This window comes from Emys orbicularis, chromosome 1 (genome assembly GCF_028017835.1).
Source record: "Emys orbicularis isolate rEmyOrb1 chromosome 1, rEmyOrb1.hap1, whole genome shotgun sequence".
Classification (NCBI taxonomy): Eukaryota; Metazoa; Chordata; order Testudines; family Emydidae; genus Emys; species Emys orbicularis.
The window spans coordinates 365,522,727-365,538,780 of NC_088683.1; the positions used below are offsets into that span (position 1 = coordinate 365,522,727).

The 16,054-nt window shown below is 46.1% G+C and overlaps 2 protein-coding genes across 2 annotated transcripts; both read left to right on the forward strand.

Moving 5' to 3' along the window:
• Positions 1 to 2,867: 2,867 nt before the first annotated feature.
• LOC135892358 (olfactory receptor 51G2-like) lies at positions 2,868 to 3,803 on the forward strand. The gene has a single exon (XM_065420088.1). The coding sequence runs from the start codon at positions 2,868 to 2,870 to the stop codon at positions 3,801 to 3,803; it is 936 nt and encodes a 311-aa protein (XP_065276160.1).
• Positions 3,804 to 14,610: 10,807 nt separating this feature from the next.
• On the forward strand, positions 14,611 to 15,546 carry LOC135895274 (olfactory receptor 51G2-like). The gene has a single exon (XM_065423347.1). The coding sequence runs from the start codon at positions 14,611 to 14,613 to the stop codon at positions 15,544 to 15,546; it is 936 nt and encodes a 311-aa protein (XP_065279419.1).
• Positions 15,547 to 16,054: the final 508 nt, after the last annotated feature.

Sequence of the window (16,054 nt, forward strand, 5' to 3'; positions counted from 1 at the left end):
TTCCCGGCAGGGAGGTTGTTCCTGTGTGCTTCTCAGGGTCCCATCTGGGGTGCCAATCTGTTCCCCGATCTTTAGATTGTTTATTAATTATATTGATTACTTAAGAATCCCCAGTATTTAATTTGAGGGTTGATGGGTTCTTGTCCCAAGATCAGGCCCAGTATTATTTAAATTGTTATATAGTTGGGAACTGTGATGTCCACAGTTGCAACACACACACTATAGGAACTCCTTTATATTTTCAAATATTGTTTATTAATACACTTAGCAACCATGAACACCCCAACTCAGTAAGGTAGATAGAGATACTAAAGAACATACATCTGCACATCCATATACTCACACAATCTCTTGTAGGACAACCTGAAGTGTTAGCCATTAACTTCCTTATCACCATCACCTTCCCCATCATCACCAGTGGCCAGGGCCAGCTTTAGGGCGATTCACCCGATTCCCCCGAATCGGGCCCTGCGCCCCTAAGAGGGCCCCGCAATGTCCCTAAGGACCCTCTGCCGATGTGCCGCTGAAGGCACCAGCAGCCAATTGAGTTGCCGCCGAAGTCCCGCCACTGTCTTAGGCGGCAGCTCTTTCGAATCGGGACCCGCAGTGCCTAAAGCCGGCCCTGCCAGTGGCCATCATTCTGGCACCTCCCAAGGACTGAGATTCTGTGGCCTGCATTGTGCAGGAGGTCAGACTAGATGATCATAATGGTCCCTTCTGACCTTAAAGTCTATGAGTCTATGAGACTACATCTCTCTCTCATACTGCCCCTAGCCTGCGATGCCACTTTTATAATATGTTACGCTCATGCTGTTATGTTTGATACATATTCAGTAGGAGATTTCCCCCCTTTGCCTTATTTGTATTTCCTCACTTTATTAACGTTGGAGTGTCTTCTTCCTATAGGTTAGTATATCAATGATCTCAACTTGTTATCATATATGTCTATTCGGTACCATGGCCCTTTTGTAGTTGGGTATCACATTTGTTATTTCTGTCCTAACTGGTTATTTCAGTTCTTTCCAAGATGTGGTGTTCCTGTTACGTTTAAAAGTGTATGAACTTAGGAAAGCCCCTATGCCAACCGACTTCAATGCATCCTCTGTGTTAAAGGTCGCAGCCATATATGGGCCTTATGCTTTAGCTCATTACCATCTATCTAAGTGAAAGGTCCAAAATATATGTATGCTAACCTTGAGTTAGAACAACACACAGGATGTGGCCTGAGGTCACTTCTGTTACAGCCAAAATATACTCTAATATAAACTTATTATAATAACACAAATAATTAAACCCATAAGAAAATAAGAAACTTGTGAGAAAAGCAAGGAGGACAGTCTTAGATGTATCTCACGTATCTGTTACGTATGTCAGTTTCTTTTCAGGACACTTTTGTGGTTGAAATCATGTACATATGTACCTGTGGTCAGATCTTCCCCTTAAACTCTATCTTCAGCTCCCAAAATACTTGGGGTTTTCCAAATAGTTGGGCTGTTTATCTGTGCAAAGATTATCTGTTCAAATTTCATAGGCCTTAAGCCTTATGATAACACGCTGAGGCTAATGACTTACAGGATACAGGTCTGTAGGTTTCTTGCATCACTGCTGAATGTAATACAAATTGGCATCTCATGCAAAGCAGTGAATATGAAAATGGTAAGCTGGCCCACTGGGCTACAAAGAAAGGGGAGTTTAATAGTGTTATATGAAATTCATGCACATCACCTGTTACATGAGCATGGTTAAAATAAGTTGCACGCTCAACTGGATATTAGTGCAAACCTAGTGTTTTCACTATTCAGCCGTCTGAAGTAATTGTCAGTGTTAGCTGGTAACTCACCAAATATCCACTGAACCTTGATAGGGAGAGGATGCAGGTCCTGTGGGGATGAAGAGAAGCCTGTAGGATGACCGAATTCTGTGGATTCAGTCAAATTTGGCCAGGCAAAGCACTTCAGCTTCTCTTGGAGGGATTCTTGGGGGTCAGAGTGTATCATTGGGAGCATTTGGTAACGGAAAGTGAATAGAACTCGGGTCTGATCTAATTTACACATGTAAATCTGGAGTGACGCAGTTGAAGTCAATGTTAGTGAATTCAGAACCTGGCCCTAAGAAATTTTCCCATTTGTTGGAAAGAGACAGTGGCATAATTTGGATTCTCAAGAGTGGAGAAAATAAATAAATAAATACAATGAGGCAATGGAACACGTTTATAAATAGCTTAAAAGCAGGACAGATAAATACAGTGGCCGTTTTCAGTGCTCTTGCCATGTGTTTGTACAGATGTCATGATGCAACGGGCCACACTCAGAAGTGCAGGGCAGAAAGGGTTTCTGTGTAAAAGTCACAATGGTAAAATCACACAGTGTTCAAGTAGGCTGCGAGACTCCCAGCAACAAGGTATCAATGGGGCCAAGAGCATAGCAGGATTCAAAGAGGGACTGGGTGTTTATATGGGTAACTAGAAAATCCAATTACAGTAGTGAGGATTGTTTTTAAAAAAGTCTTGGAAGGGCTCTAAACCTTCCTGATTTACACCACAAAATATGTGTAACTAGTGGGTGTCAGGAGGAAACTTTCCCTGGAAGCAGGTTATCTCAGAGCTGCCTATTGAAGGGCTTCTTCCACCTTTCTCTCCAGCATCTGAAACTGGCTACTGGGCTAGATGGACTACAGGCTGCAATGCCTATCTTCCTACCAGTGGTGTACATCCAAGACTAGGTTTTTGCTGATCTTCCTTGAGATCCTGGGAATCTCTAGACTTGCACTCAGAGCAGAAAGATGTCTCATTAAATATCATCCAGTCTCCTGTTCTTTTTCCTTTTAGGAAGGAATGTTGAAAACTCCTCGGACCTGCCCGGTACATTATGTCAGCTGTCAATGACACCAAATCCAACTCTGCAGTGTTCCTTCTCACCGGGATACCTGGGCAGGAAGACGTCTATCTCTGGATCTCTATCCCCTTCTTCTTAATATATGTTATTTCGATAGTAGGAAATTCAGTCATTCTGTTCATTATAAAAACAGATCCAAGCCTCCATGAACCCATGTACATTTTTCTTTCCATGTTGGCCATCACAGACCTTGGCTTATCGATAGTCACAATACCAACGATACTTGGAATATTCTTGTTTAACTCTAGGGAGATCAGCCTCGATGCCTGTTTTGCTCAGCTGTTTTTCATCCACTCGCTTTCATACATTGAATCATCCGTGCTCTTGTTGATGGCCTTTGACCGCTTTGTCGCGATCTGCAACCCCCTAAGATATGCTTCCATCTTAACCCTCCCAAGAATAGCCAAGATGGGACAGCTGTTTGTGCTAAGGGCAGTGGCCCTAATATTCCCACTGCCCTTTCTCCTGAAACGGTTCCGATACTGTCAAGCTAATATCCTCTCCCATTCCTTCTGTGTGCACCAAGAGGTCATGAAGTTAGCCTGTTCAGATATCACAGTCAACAGCATCTATGGCTTGTCTATTGCACTCTTAACAGTGGGGTTAGACTCGCTGCTCATCTGCCTCTCTTATGTGATGATCCTCAGAACAGTGTTGAGCATCACATCACACATGGAGTCCCTCAGGGTCCTGAACACCTGTGTCGCCCACCTCTGTGCTGTCCTGCTCTTCTACACACCAATGCTTGGCTTGCCTGTGATACATAGATTCGGGAATAGCTCTTCTCACTCGCTTCAGATTGTCCTGGGATATGTATACCTGCTGGTCCCACCCCTGATGAATCCAATCGTGTATAGCGTGAAAAGCAAACACCTTCGTGCAAGGATAATCAGGGCACTCTTCGAGTGACAGATCAGTTCATCACCTGGCTACGGCACTGGTGACTTAGGAGACAAAAAACACGGACCACAGCCACCTATTCCATCCAGAACCGTTACATCTGAGATGATATGAGCTACTTATCTCCACTTTGTAGAGAGATTCAGATGAGGTCTTAGCCCTGGCACAATGGGAGATGGGTGTCCCCACCCACTGGTGAGGGAGGACAGTGCAATGGGGGAAGGAGACCAAGGGAGGCAGTGACATGTACAAAGTTATTGTGTTTCTGGAGAGACAGGGGACTGGTGGGATGTTGGCCCATAAACAGCTGTATCTTTGGCTGCTCTGACTTCAGAATTCCTGTTGATAAAGTTAATAAAGAGAATGGATGAGGATATTCTTTCCCATTAGACCTGGCCTGTCACTTTCCCGGCTCTGGTTAAAAATCTACATGCCATGAAAAAAGCTGTTCTGCAGTCGCAGTCCTGGCCCTTCCTGAGCACTCTGGGCACTGCATGATCCATGAGCGATGCACCAGCTGTGGACAGAGGCTATTCGAGGAGCACGGACACCCACCCTTCTCCTACGCCCTCAGAAAGGTGCTTGTGACTGAGTCATGTCAGAAACATGATTAATGCAGGAGCCCTGGGATAGGCCATTCAGGCCATTCTTCCCCCTGAGGCACCTCCCCCGCATAGCCCCAACCCTGCCCAGACTGGAAGCTGGAGCCTTGCCGCGGTAAGAGCTAGCCAGAGAGTCCTGATGTTCCACCATCCCTGGGCAGGAGGGCGAGGGGACCCGAGAACAGCCCCAAGCCCATGTTCCCACCCACCAGAAGACGCCACAAATTAAAGGTGGAGAGTCTGGGGCTCCCAACAGTGGCCTGGGCTCCCTGACCAGTTCTTACCACAACCAGCTCCGGCCAGGCTGGGGGCAGAGTTTGAGGTGAAGAGGAGGAGCAGGGGGAAGGGCCCCAGGAGAAGGGGAGGAACAGGAGATGGGGTGTAAGGGGAAAATGAGGAGCAGGGGATGCAGCATCCCTGAACCAATGCAGACCCCTGCAAGGAGGTCATTGGGGGAGGATGGGGCTGGGGGGTAGGAGAGGCACTTAGCCGTGGCCGAAATTCTTGTAGCGTCTGAGTACTTCTCGATCTGTAACATATTTATCAGTACAACACCCCGTGCTGTAGGGCAATGTTATTAACACCACTAGGCAGATTCCAAGACCAGAAGGCACCATTGTGATCACCTAGACTGACTGCCTGTATAGCACGGGCCAGAGACCTCCCCTGAAATAATCCTAGAGGAGAGCTATTGGAACAACATACTGCCTTGATTTAACAATTGTCAGTCATGGAGAATCAACCACAGCCTGTGATAAATTGTTTCCAGGGTTAATTACCCTCATTCTTAAAAAAACACACCTTAGTTCCTTTCTGAATGTGTCTAGATTCATCTTCCAGCCATTGGATCACATTATACATTTCTTTGCTAGACTAAAGAGCCCATTGTTAAATGTTTGTTCCTCATGCAGCTACTTGCAGACTTTGGTCAAGTCACCCCTTAACAATAACACCCCTTTCTGTTAAACTAAATAGATTGAGCTGCTTCAGTGTATCACTCTAAAGCAGGTTTCCTAATCCTTTCATCATTCTCTTGGTTGTTCTCTGACCCCCCTCCAATTTATTGACGTCTTCCTCCAACTGTAGGCAATAGAACAGGACACAATATTCCAGCAGTGCTCCCCCCTGTGCCAAATACCCATGTAAAATATCCTCTCTGCTCCTACTCGAGATTCCCCTGGTTATACATCCTGGATTACACTGGGTTTTTCAGCCATAGCACACCACTGACCTGCAAGTCTTTTTCAGAGTCACTGCTTCCCAGGATTGGGTCCCCCATCCGGCAAGGATGGCCTGCGTCCCTTGTTCCCAGATGTAACCTTTACATTGAGCCATATTAAAATATAATTGTTTAGCCACAGAGGGATTTAGTGAGTTGCCCAAGGTCACAGATGAAGTCTGTGGAAGAGCCTGGAACTGAAGCCAGTTCTTTTGAATCCCAGGCCAGCACTTTAAGCCCTGAACCATCCTTCCTCTCTGGGGCTAGTGGCTGGAGAGGGGGCAGCTGGCAGCTCAGCATGCTGAGATTACCAGGAACCCAGGGAATTAAACTCCTATGAGATCACTAAACAGGAGCCCAAGAACAATTCCTTTTCCAGATGATAATGCTGTGCCATTCTTTCTCCCGAATCTATGGAGGGGCAAATCCATCATCCAGGGCGCAGAGCAGGGTCAGAGTTGGCAAGCAACTCCATATGAGCTCCCGGTGTGATACAAAATGGGCAAATGTGACCCATATGGACATAGGCCTGGAAGTGACCACCTGGGTCAATGAGCCCAGTCCTCTTCCACGGCATGCGACCCTGGCATATTGTTCGGTGCATAAGCCTTTGTAAGCAGGGTCTGAATGCGTCCCCCCTGACGGCTAGCTGGGAGTGGAAGAGACTTCAGAAGCAAACGGTATTTACATGAACACACCTAGTCTGCCTAGATATCCAGCAGATTAGTGGTGTTGCTCAAAGTGATCTATTTTGGCTGGTGCTGGGTTACAAATCATTGTCGTACTGAATGCAGGGGTAGTGAAATGTTGTTATCAATGTTATTTTCTTTATTGTATGAACAAAGGTGAGGAGAACTGTGCTTAACCTGTCCCAAATGAGGGGGTCACACTCAGCTGAAAGGACCTCGAGCTGGGGAAACATTCCCCTTTAACAGGCAAACAACTTGGGATATCCTTTCCCTTGTCCCAGCACACATGGCTGTTCAAGGACAATTGCTTGGAGATTGGGATAGCTCCCTTCATGGGCCAGTCATTACCCCTAACAGACACAGGCACATTTCCTTCACTGTGACAATTCTCCACACTGGCAGCAGGTAAGATATAGGGATACTCATGTTCCACTAACCTTCCCTTCCCAAACTGCTGATTAGACAAAGCCATCAGCTCTGAAGGCTGCCTAGGCTCAGCTAAACTCTCTTTGCCTTTCCCTCCCTTAACAGGTGAATTACTGTTTTCCACAGATAGTGTCTTATTACATGAGCTACTTTAAGCACATGACATTTACCTGGGTCAGGCTGACTTCCCCAAGCTTTACTAGCCAACAATTCATCACTCACCAAGACTGTCCCCTTTCCTTCCTCAGTTAGGGCTTTAACCTGATCACCAACTTTAATTTGCTCTAGAGAAACATTTCCCTGAGTCTTATCTAATGCCAGATTTACTTCTGAGATACCAGACAGACACTCATTAACTAAACTAAAATTGATTAAAAAACAAAAGAGAGAGAGTCTGGTTAAAATATCTCTATACATCCAGACATGAGTTCAATTCATTGATGTGCAGATTCACAGCAGACATGGTGAGCTTCGTAGTTGCAAAGAGTTCCTTTAGAATTCAGTTCATAGGTCAGAGTCCAATGTCCAAATCTCATATTCAGGGCGTCCCAGTATAACTGGGACCTCAGTCTTGCGACTCAAACTTCCCCTGATGACATCTAAGGAGATCTGAGATAACAGAATCAGGACCTAAGGATCTTTTATACAAGTTCATGTCTTTTGACAAGTTGGAGTTCCTCAGGGAACAAAAGGGAATTAGGATGACTTTGAAGGAGGTCCATAAACATTACTTAGCTATACAAAGTAACATAAGGCCATTCACAGGACATTTCAAAGAGAGTTGAATACTGAGATATCCTGTGTTTACAATTTATTTACATGATAGGATGTTCTTTTGACCTCTGAATGATCAGAATACAGCATAGACACGGACTGTTGATTACATTTTCCACGCTATTCATACATATATAAATACACAAAACACAAACATTATCTCCCCATATGTCTTCTGTGGGTTATTTATTTTGCAAGATGTTTAACCATTTCTAGCCAAGCATCACACACCCCTTTACTGCACAACAGCGCTAGATTTTGCTGAAACACAGACCAGCCATTCAGTTCTCTCAGGATGTTTTTGAAAAATTGGAAAATGATTGCGACGTTGCACCCAATAATGCTTTATGGAAATATGCTTATAAATGTAAATATGACATAACTGGGATATGTTTTATGCAACATATACCATGTAACATATCCCTGCAAAGGTTATGATCTACTGAATATATTCATCCTATTTGTATGCATGTATCATTTTTGTATTCGAAGTTATGAATATTGGCTTTGTACTTGTTTGATTTTAAGTAGCCTTAGTAAGGCATTTGGTCAGTTTCTTAAGAAAGAAATTTGCAAGTTAAGTGCCCAATCAAGAAACACTTAGCAGACAATGGAACCTTGGAAGACTCCAATCCACATAAGAAGTCTACCTGGGGACGTTCAAGGTAGCATGTGAACAATGGCTGCTACCTGTAAAGTTCTGAGTCATGCATGGACATGTGACTGCCCATGTGACTCCAAAACTCCAGTTTGCAGCTGGATTCTGCATAGGAGAGAGGAGGGGGTCTCCACCCACAAGAGAAAGTCTATTTAAGCCCCTCAGAGACCCCTCCATCTTGTCTTCAGCTGGCTCAAGAGGTAGCCTCTGCACCCCCAAAGGATACCCGAAAGAAACTGGAACAAAGGACAGTAACCATGGAGGTGTGAGTGATTGCTGGACCCAGACTAGAAGGAGGCTAGTCTATAAAAGAAACTTATTGGAATATCTCTGAGGCTGAGATTTCATCTGTAATCACTTTCTTACTGTACTAGGCTTAGACTTGCATATTTTATTTTATTTTGCTTGTTAATTCACTTTGTTCTGTCTGTTATTATTTGGAACCACTTAAATCCCATTTTTTATATTTAATAAAATCACTTGTTACTTATTAATTAACCCAGAGTATGTATTAATACCTGGGGGGGGGGAGGGAGGGCAAACAGCTGTGCGTATCTCTCTACCAGTGTTATAGAGGGCGAACAATTTATGAGTTTACCTGTGTAAGCTTTATACAGGGTAAAACAGATTTATTTGGGGTTTGGACCCCATTAGGACCTCCCGTTGGGAGCTGGGCATCTGAGTGCTGTAGACAGGAACACTTCTCAAGCTGTTTTAAGTTAAGCCTGAAGCTTCTGGGGGATGTTGTTCAGACCTGGGGCTGAGTTTGTAGCAGGCTAGTGTGTCTGGCTCAAACCAGGCAGGGCACTGAAGTCCCAAACTGCCAGGGAAAACGGGCTCAGAGGTAGTCTTGGCACATCAGGTGGCAATTCCCAAGGGGCTTCTGTGATCCAACCCATCACAATGATATAGAACCACTATTACACTCCCCTTTCCTGCACCTCAGCTCTACTCTTTGCTGAATCACTCACCAGCGGTTCTGGTCTGTCAGCACTTTTTGGAAAGTCTTGCACAGGCATTGCAGAGGGATTTTGTTCATGACTCTGAATGTAAGTGTCACAAACAGCTTCTGGTCAATTACCAGGAGACAGTATCATACAGCTGCTCGCTGAACAATGAGTTAATAGCTCAAACCCATTGCAAACAGTATTTGGAGTACTATTGAAATACTTTCTAAAGCAAAAGCCATTAAGCAGTAAAGTTACCACTGCTCCTTCCTGTAGAGATTCCAACAACTCTGCTGCTGGCTTTCAATATACAGGCATGTCATGAAAGTTTGGTTTGCAATATTTGTATTATAATGAAAAGTTTTGGCATTACATTTACACATTTGTGCTTTAGTACACACATGTCAACCCATTCTTTCCCCTCTGATCTTCTTTCAGAGATGATTTCTCAGGTTAGAGTGGGACTTAAAATGTAGCATCTGTCATCGGGATTTGTTCAGAACCTGAAAAGATCACAGCATCTCAGCCCACATTCAATCACTTGTCAGTAAATTAAGACTAGTGGTTCCTCTGTCCCTGGGTTAATAGCTGACTGGTTCTCCTCAGGTTCTGGTCTGTCAGTCTGTGGCCTGTATCCAGAGTGGCAACAGGCATTGGGATCAGTATAGAGAATATTTATTCCCTGACCTCTCACTCTCCAGTGGACCCCAGTTCTGTTATTCAGGCACGATGAGGATTTGCAGGAAGTGGATTTCAAAGTCAAATGCATGAATATTCATGGAAATGGAACTTCATTTCACACATGAAAGTAGTCTATTGGTCTCTCTCTCTTTGAGTGTCTATGTCCTGTATTCATGAAACCCATATGACCTGAGAATAACATTGCGACAGACTAATGGGGGCTAGTGCTGCCACCTAGGTGTGTGATCCTGTAGCATGAGGGACAGAGGCTCATGGTTCAAGCTAGAGCTGGGCTGGAAAACCAAGCTTACCCCACCCCCCATAAAACAGTATGACCCAAACTAAAATGTTTCCTTTTTATCCATTCTCTGGGGTGTGTTTTCATAGAAAATGGATCATTTTTCTCTAAAATTTCAACTGCCACGATACTGGCCAGCTGCAGCTTCCTGGATCCCCAAGAGAAATTGGGACTTTTCATCTGCTTCTCCCTCGTAACATAAATGAAGGCTGCACTGGTGGAGTCTATGGCTGCACTCTGGGTATGGAAAGGTCAAAACCTCCCAACCAGTCTATGGCTGAGGATTTGTGCCCTTCAGCTACACCAACCGTTCCACCGATCTCTGTGGGCTATTGTGACAGGCCCTGGGAGCACATCTCTGGTGAGCTACCAGGGAGCTGGTGAGGGTCCTAGAGCAGTTGGGGAGGCCCAGAGATTGTGGGTGGGGGGGCCTAGCTCCCAATGGATTACTGAGATCGGGGCATAACTTTGGGGATTCCTGGATCCTGGGTCCCCCTTTTCATTCTTCAGGAAGAAGGGAAGGGACCTCCCATCCTGGAACAATCCGTGGGAAATTTCCATGTACAGAGCCTTGTGGATTCTCTCTTCTCTGGTCAGAACCCTGGGTTTGTAATGCAGGAAAGGGGGCTGCTGCAGAAAAATCTGCTCCTATATTAACATTATTATTCTATTTTATTTTATTTCAGCAATTACGGCATCATCGTTACCACTCGGCCGCCCTCGGGGTAGCCATGTGACTGACTAACAGTGATGATAAGCCCCAATCCCAGCAAGAGAGCCTGCAGCAGGGCTGGTTCTGCAGTCCAGTCGGGTAGCATCAGCACACATCCCCTATGATTTCGCCTCCTGCACTTTGCCGTTGGTTCTCACGGGGTTTAAAGCTGGTTCACATGAAGACAAGCAGCTGAGTTTCCCTGATGGTCAAGTGACCCCTAAGGGACATTGCGAACATGCTTCATAAAGACAGTTACCTCCCTATCTGAACAGATACTGCCTGCTGCCCTTGCAACCTCTCCAATGATTGCTTGTCCTTTAAGGTGAAGACCTCTGGTGTCAGCGGCTCCCCTTCTAGCAAGAATTGGGTACGTTAGCAGGTTTCACTATCTTTACAATGCGAAGTGAAGGGGAAAGGCTGAGAGCTGTTTCCATTTGCAGATGTTCTGTGCAGCGGCAGAGGACTCAGCTGGGCTGTCGGGGTGACTCGGTGACAGGGCTGGAGGGCAGGCAGCACTAGGTAGCTTGGGAGCCCCTCCCCATATCTGTCCATGATCCATGGTGAGTAATTTAAGGTATACAAAAATCTGACATTCAAAGCGAGCTTGGAGTGTTAAAAGCCCGATGCCCGGAGTACCAATTTCTCAAGGGGTCCCATTTTTAGAGGTGCCGTGTGCTCTGGGCCCGATCCTGCCAGGGGCTGAGCGAGAGGAGACCCCACGGAATATCAGTGACTAGTTCCCAAATTGCAGCATATGTATTTGCTGCTGGAAATTTAATCACAAATGCATTTTCAACAATTGTATTCTTTGACTTGATTGTGGATGCAGGAATTGAGAGCTGCGTTGCTCTGTGGGCATATTTCTGTTTCCTGACTGGCTGAAGGCTCCAGCACTTCTGCCCTGAAGATACCCCTCCGAGTTACAGGGTTATGTTCATCTCTTTCCCTTCTCTGGTTTCTGAGGGCCAAATGTCAGGATTCGTAGCCTCCTTTCTCATGGGGTGGAATCCTGCCATTCTCCCACCCTCAGACTGGGCCCTGGGCTACAGCACACTGTGGCTGTAGCAGTGAGCACTGTGGCTGCTCAATAGGTCCGTCTGGTTTGGTACCTGTCGTTGACATGTGTGTGCCAAAGTGCGGCTGTGTAAATGTTATGCCAAAAGTTTTCATTGTAATATAAATATTACAAACAAAATTGTCATGATGTGTATGCATATTGACAGCCAGCAGCAGAGTTGTTGGAATTGCTACAGGAAGGAGCAGGGGTAACTTTACCACTAAATGGCTTTTGCTTCAGAAAGTGTTTCAGAAGTACTCCACATACAGTTTGCAATGGGTTTGTGCTCTTAACTCTCTGTTCAGTGAACAGCTGTATGATACTCTCCCCTGCCAACTGACCAGAAGCCAGTTGTAATACGTACATTCAGGGTCATGCACACAATAACTCTGCAATACCTGTGCAAAACTTTCCAAAAAGTCCTGAGAGACCAGAACCGCTGGTCTGTGTTTCAGAAAAAAATGAAACTGAGGTGCAGGAAAGGGGAGTGTTATAGTGGTTTTTATGTAATTTACCTCCATCACCTGTTACATGAGCATGGCTGAAGTAACTTGCACACTCAACTGGATATTAGTGTAAATCTAGTATTTGCACTATTCACCCATTTGTGATGCCAACCCCTCCCCCATCCAGTTGAAGTAACTGTCCATTTTAGCTTGTAACTTACCAGATAACTACAATCCCTTGCATGGGGAGAGGATGCGGGTCCTGTGAGGATGAAGGGGAGCCTTTAGGATGATCGAACTCTCTGGACTCAGTCAATGCCAGAGGTGAAAGTAAGCTGGTACGGCTCGGTACGGAGTACCGGTAAAAAAAGGTGCAGTAGTGTACCAGCAAAAGAGTGGAGCATTCAGTACTGGCTTACTTTCACCTCTTTTGGCTGCATAACAAAAAGTTCAAACTCAAAGCTCATAAAAGCTTGGAAAGGGAAAACTCACTGTCACATTTGTTTGTTGTTTCTCTCCCTTTCCTCCTCCAGCCAGGCTGCCGGAGGAGGCTAGGCTCTGGTTCACCTGACCCTCCCACTCAGCAGGGGCTGCAGCGGCTCCCCTCTAGCTTGTAGCAGGGAGCAGGGGGACTGGCTGAGGGAGAAGCCTCCCCAAGTAGCCTGCTGCCTGCATAGGAACAGTTTAAATTTAGCTGTTCACTCCACGGTCTGAACCGCGGGATTCGGGGCTATTTCTGGCATCCTCGTTAATTTCACTCAGGGTTGTTGGGGGAGGGGGGGGTAACCAAAGCTGGGGCAGTTCTTTTCTGCCCCCTGGATGAGGTGATCTTAAGATCTTAAGAAAAGGACTGCCCCGGCTTTGGTCACCCCCCCCCCCCCCCAACCGTGAGTGAAATTAACAAGGATGCCAAAATAGCCCCGAATCCCACGGTTCAGTCCGCGCAGTGAACAGCTGAGTTTAAACGGTTCCTATGCAGGCAGCAGGCTACCTGGGGAGGCTTCTCCCTCAGCCAGTCCCCCTGCTCCCTGCTACAAGCTAGAGGGGAGCCGCTGCAGCCCCTGCTGAGTGGGGGGGTCGGGGGAACGTGAAGCCTAGCCCCGTCGGCAGTCAGGCTGGAGGAGGAGGAGGGAGGACAAGGAGAAAAATGTGACAGTGAGTTTTCAGTGTTTCAGGCTTATTCCAATAGTAAAGTTTTATTACAGACAGTACTGGTAGTAGTAATAGTAGCTTTATTGTCTATATCTAAGTCATGCAATGGGAGGGATCCATGAAGTATGTAGGAGAGGTGGGTTGCTTGTGTTTGGACTGTACGGGTAAGAAATGTAACTTACTTCCACCCCTGGCCCCGCCCCTTCCGTCTGAGGCCCCGCCCCTTCGGGGGCAGGGGGCAGAGTGGGACCGCTTCCGGTAAGAGCTGTATTTTACTTTCACCGCTGGTCAACGCTGGCCAGGCAAAGCACTTCAGCTTCTCTTGGAGGGATTCTTGGGGGTCAGAGGGTATCATCGGGAGCATTTGGTAAGGGAAAATTAATAGAGTCCGGTTCTGATCGAATTTACACATTTAAATCTGGAGTGATGCCGTTATTGAATTCCAGACCCTGAAAATTTATCCCATGTGCTGCAAAGAGGCAGTGGCATAATTTGAACTCGCAGGAACAGAGAAAATTAAAAAAAAATGTATATAATGAAGCAATGAAATACGTTTATGAATGCAGGACAGCTAAACACAATGACCATTTTCACCATGCACTTGCCATATGTGTACACACATGTCATGATACACTGGGCCACACTTGGAAGTGGAGGGCCAGAAAGAGTGTCTGTGTGAATGTCATGATTGTAAAATCACACAGTGCTCAAATAGGCTGTGGAACTCTGAGCCACAAGATATCAATGGGGCCAAGAGATTAGCAGGATTCAAAGAGGGACTGGATTTACATCACAAAATATGTCTAACTAGTGGGTGTCAGGGGGAAACTTCCCCTTGGAGCAGTTTATCTCATAGCTCCCTATTGCAGGGATTCTTCCACCTTCCCCTGAAGCATGTGTAACTGGCCACTGGATACTGGGCTAGAAGGACTGCAGGTCTGATCCAGTCTGGCAGTGCCTATCTTCCTATTGGTATATCCTATTGGGGGTGTAAATCCAAGTCTATGTTTTTTCTGATCTTCCTTGAGCACTTGGGAGACTCTAGGATTCCACTGAGAGCATAAAGATGTCTTGTTAAATATCATCTAGTCTCTTGTTCTTTTTCCTTTCAGGAAGGAAAGTTCAAAACTTCTCGGACCTGCCCAGTACGGTATGTCAGCTGTCAATGACACCAAATTCACACCTGCAGTGTTCCTTCTCACCGGGATACCTGGGAAGGAAGACGTCCATCTCTGGATCTCTATTCCCTTCTGCTTAGTGTATGTTATTTCAATAGTAGGAAATTCAGTCATTCTATTCATTATAAAAACAGATCCAACCCTCCATGAGCCCATGTACATTTTCCTTTCCATGTTGGCTGCCACAGACCTTGGCTTATTGATCGCCACCATACCAACGATACTGGGCCTATTCTTGTTTAACTCTAGAGAGATCAGCCTTGATGCTTGTTTTGCCCAGATGTTCTTCATCCACTCTCTGCAATTCATTGAATCCTCTGTGCTCTTGTTGATGGCCTTTGACCGCTTCATTGCAATCTGTAACCCGCTGAGATATGCCTCCATCTTAACCTTGCCGATAGTAGCCAAGATGGGACTGGTGTTTGTGCTAAGAGCGGTGGCAGTAATATTTCCACTCCCCTTTCTCCTGAAACGGTTCCGATTCTTTCGAGCCAATGTCCTCTCCCATTCCTACTGCCTGCACCAGGATGTCATGAAGCTGGTTTGTTCGGACATCACAGTCAACAACATCTATGGCTTTTTTATTACAGTCATAACGGTGGGGTTGGACTCGCTGCTCATCTTTCTGTCTTATGTGATGATCCTCAAAGCAGTGCTGAGAATCACATCCCCCACGAAGTGCCTTAGGGCCCTGAACACCTGCTTCTCCCACCTCTGCGCTGTCCTGCTCTTCTACATGCCAGAGTTCAGCCTGACTTTGATACACAGATTCGGGAAGAGCTCTTCTCCCTTGCTTCAGATTGTCTTGGGCTATGTCTACCTGCTGGTTCCTCCTCTGATGAACCCAATCGTATACAGCGTGAAAAGCAAACACCTTCGTTCGAGGATAATCAGGGTGTTGGTGAAGTGAAGGGTCAGTTTAGCACCCGGCCCCAGTGCTGGTGGCATAGGAATCAAGACTTATTCCATCCTGGACCCTTATATCTGTGATGACATGAGCTACTGATATCTACTCTGTAGAGAGAGGCTCATACAGGGTCTAAGACCTGAAGCTATGGTAGAGGGGCCATCCCCACCTGCTGTTGAGGGAGGACAGTGCACTGGGGGAAGGAGACCAAGCCAGGCAGCAGCATTTACAAAGTGACTGTGTTCGTGGAAAGCCAGGGGATCGGTGGGATGTTGGCCCCTAAAGAGCCATATTGGTGGCTGCTCCCGCCTCAGAATTCCTGTGAATAAAGTCACTATGAGAAGGGATGTGGGTGTTGTTTCCCATTACACCTGGCCTGTCACTGTCCCATCCCTGGTTAAGCATCCACGGGCCATGAAATCATCTGCAGAGCTGTTCTGCATTCACAGTCCTGGCCCTTCCTGAGTGTTCTTGATTGCTGCGTGGTCCATGGGGGCTGCAGCAGCTGTGT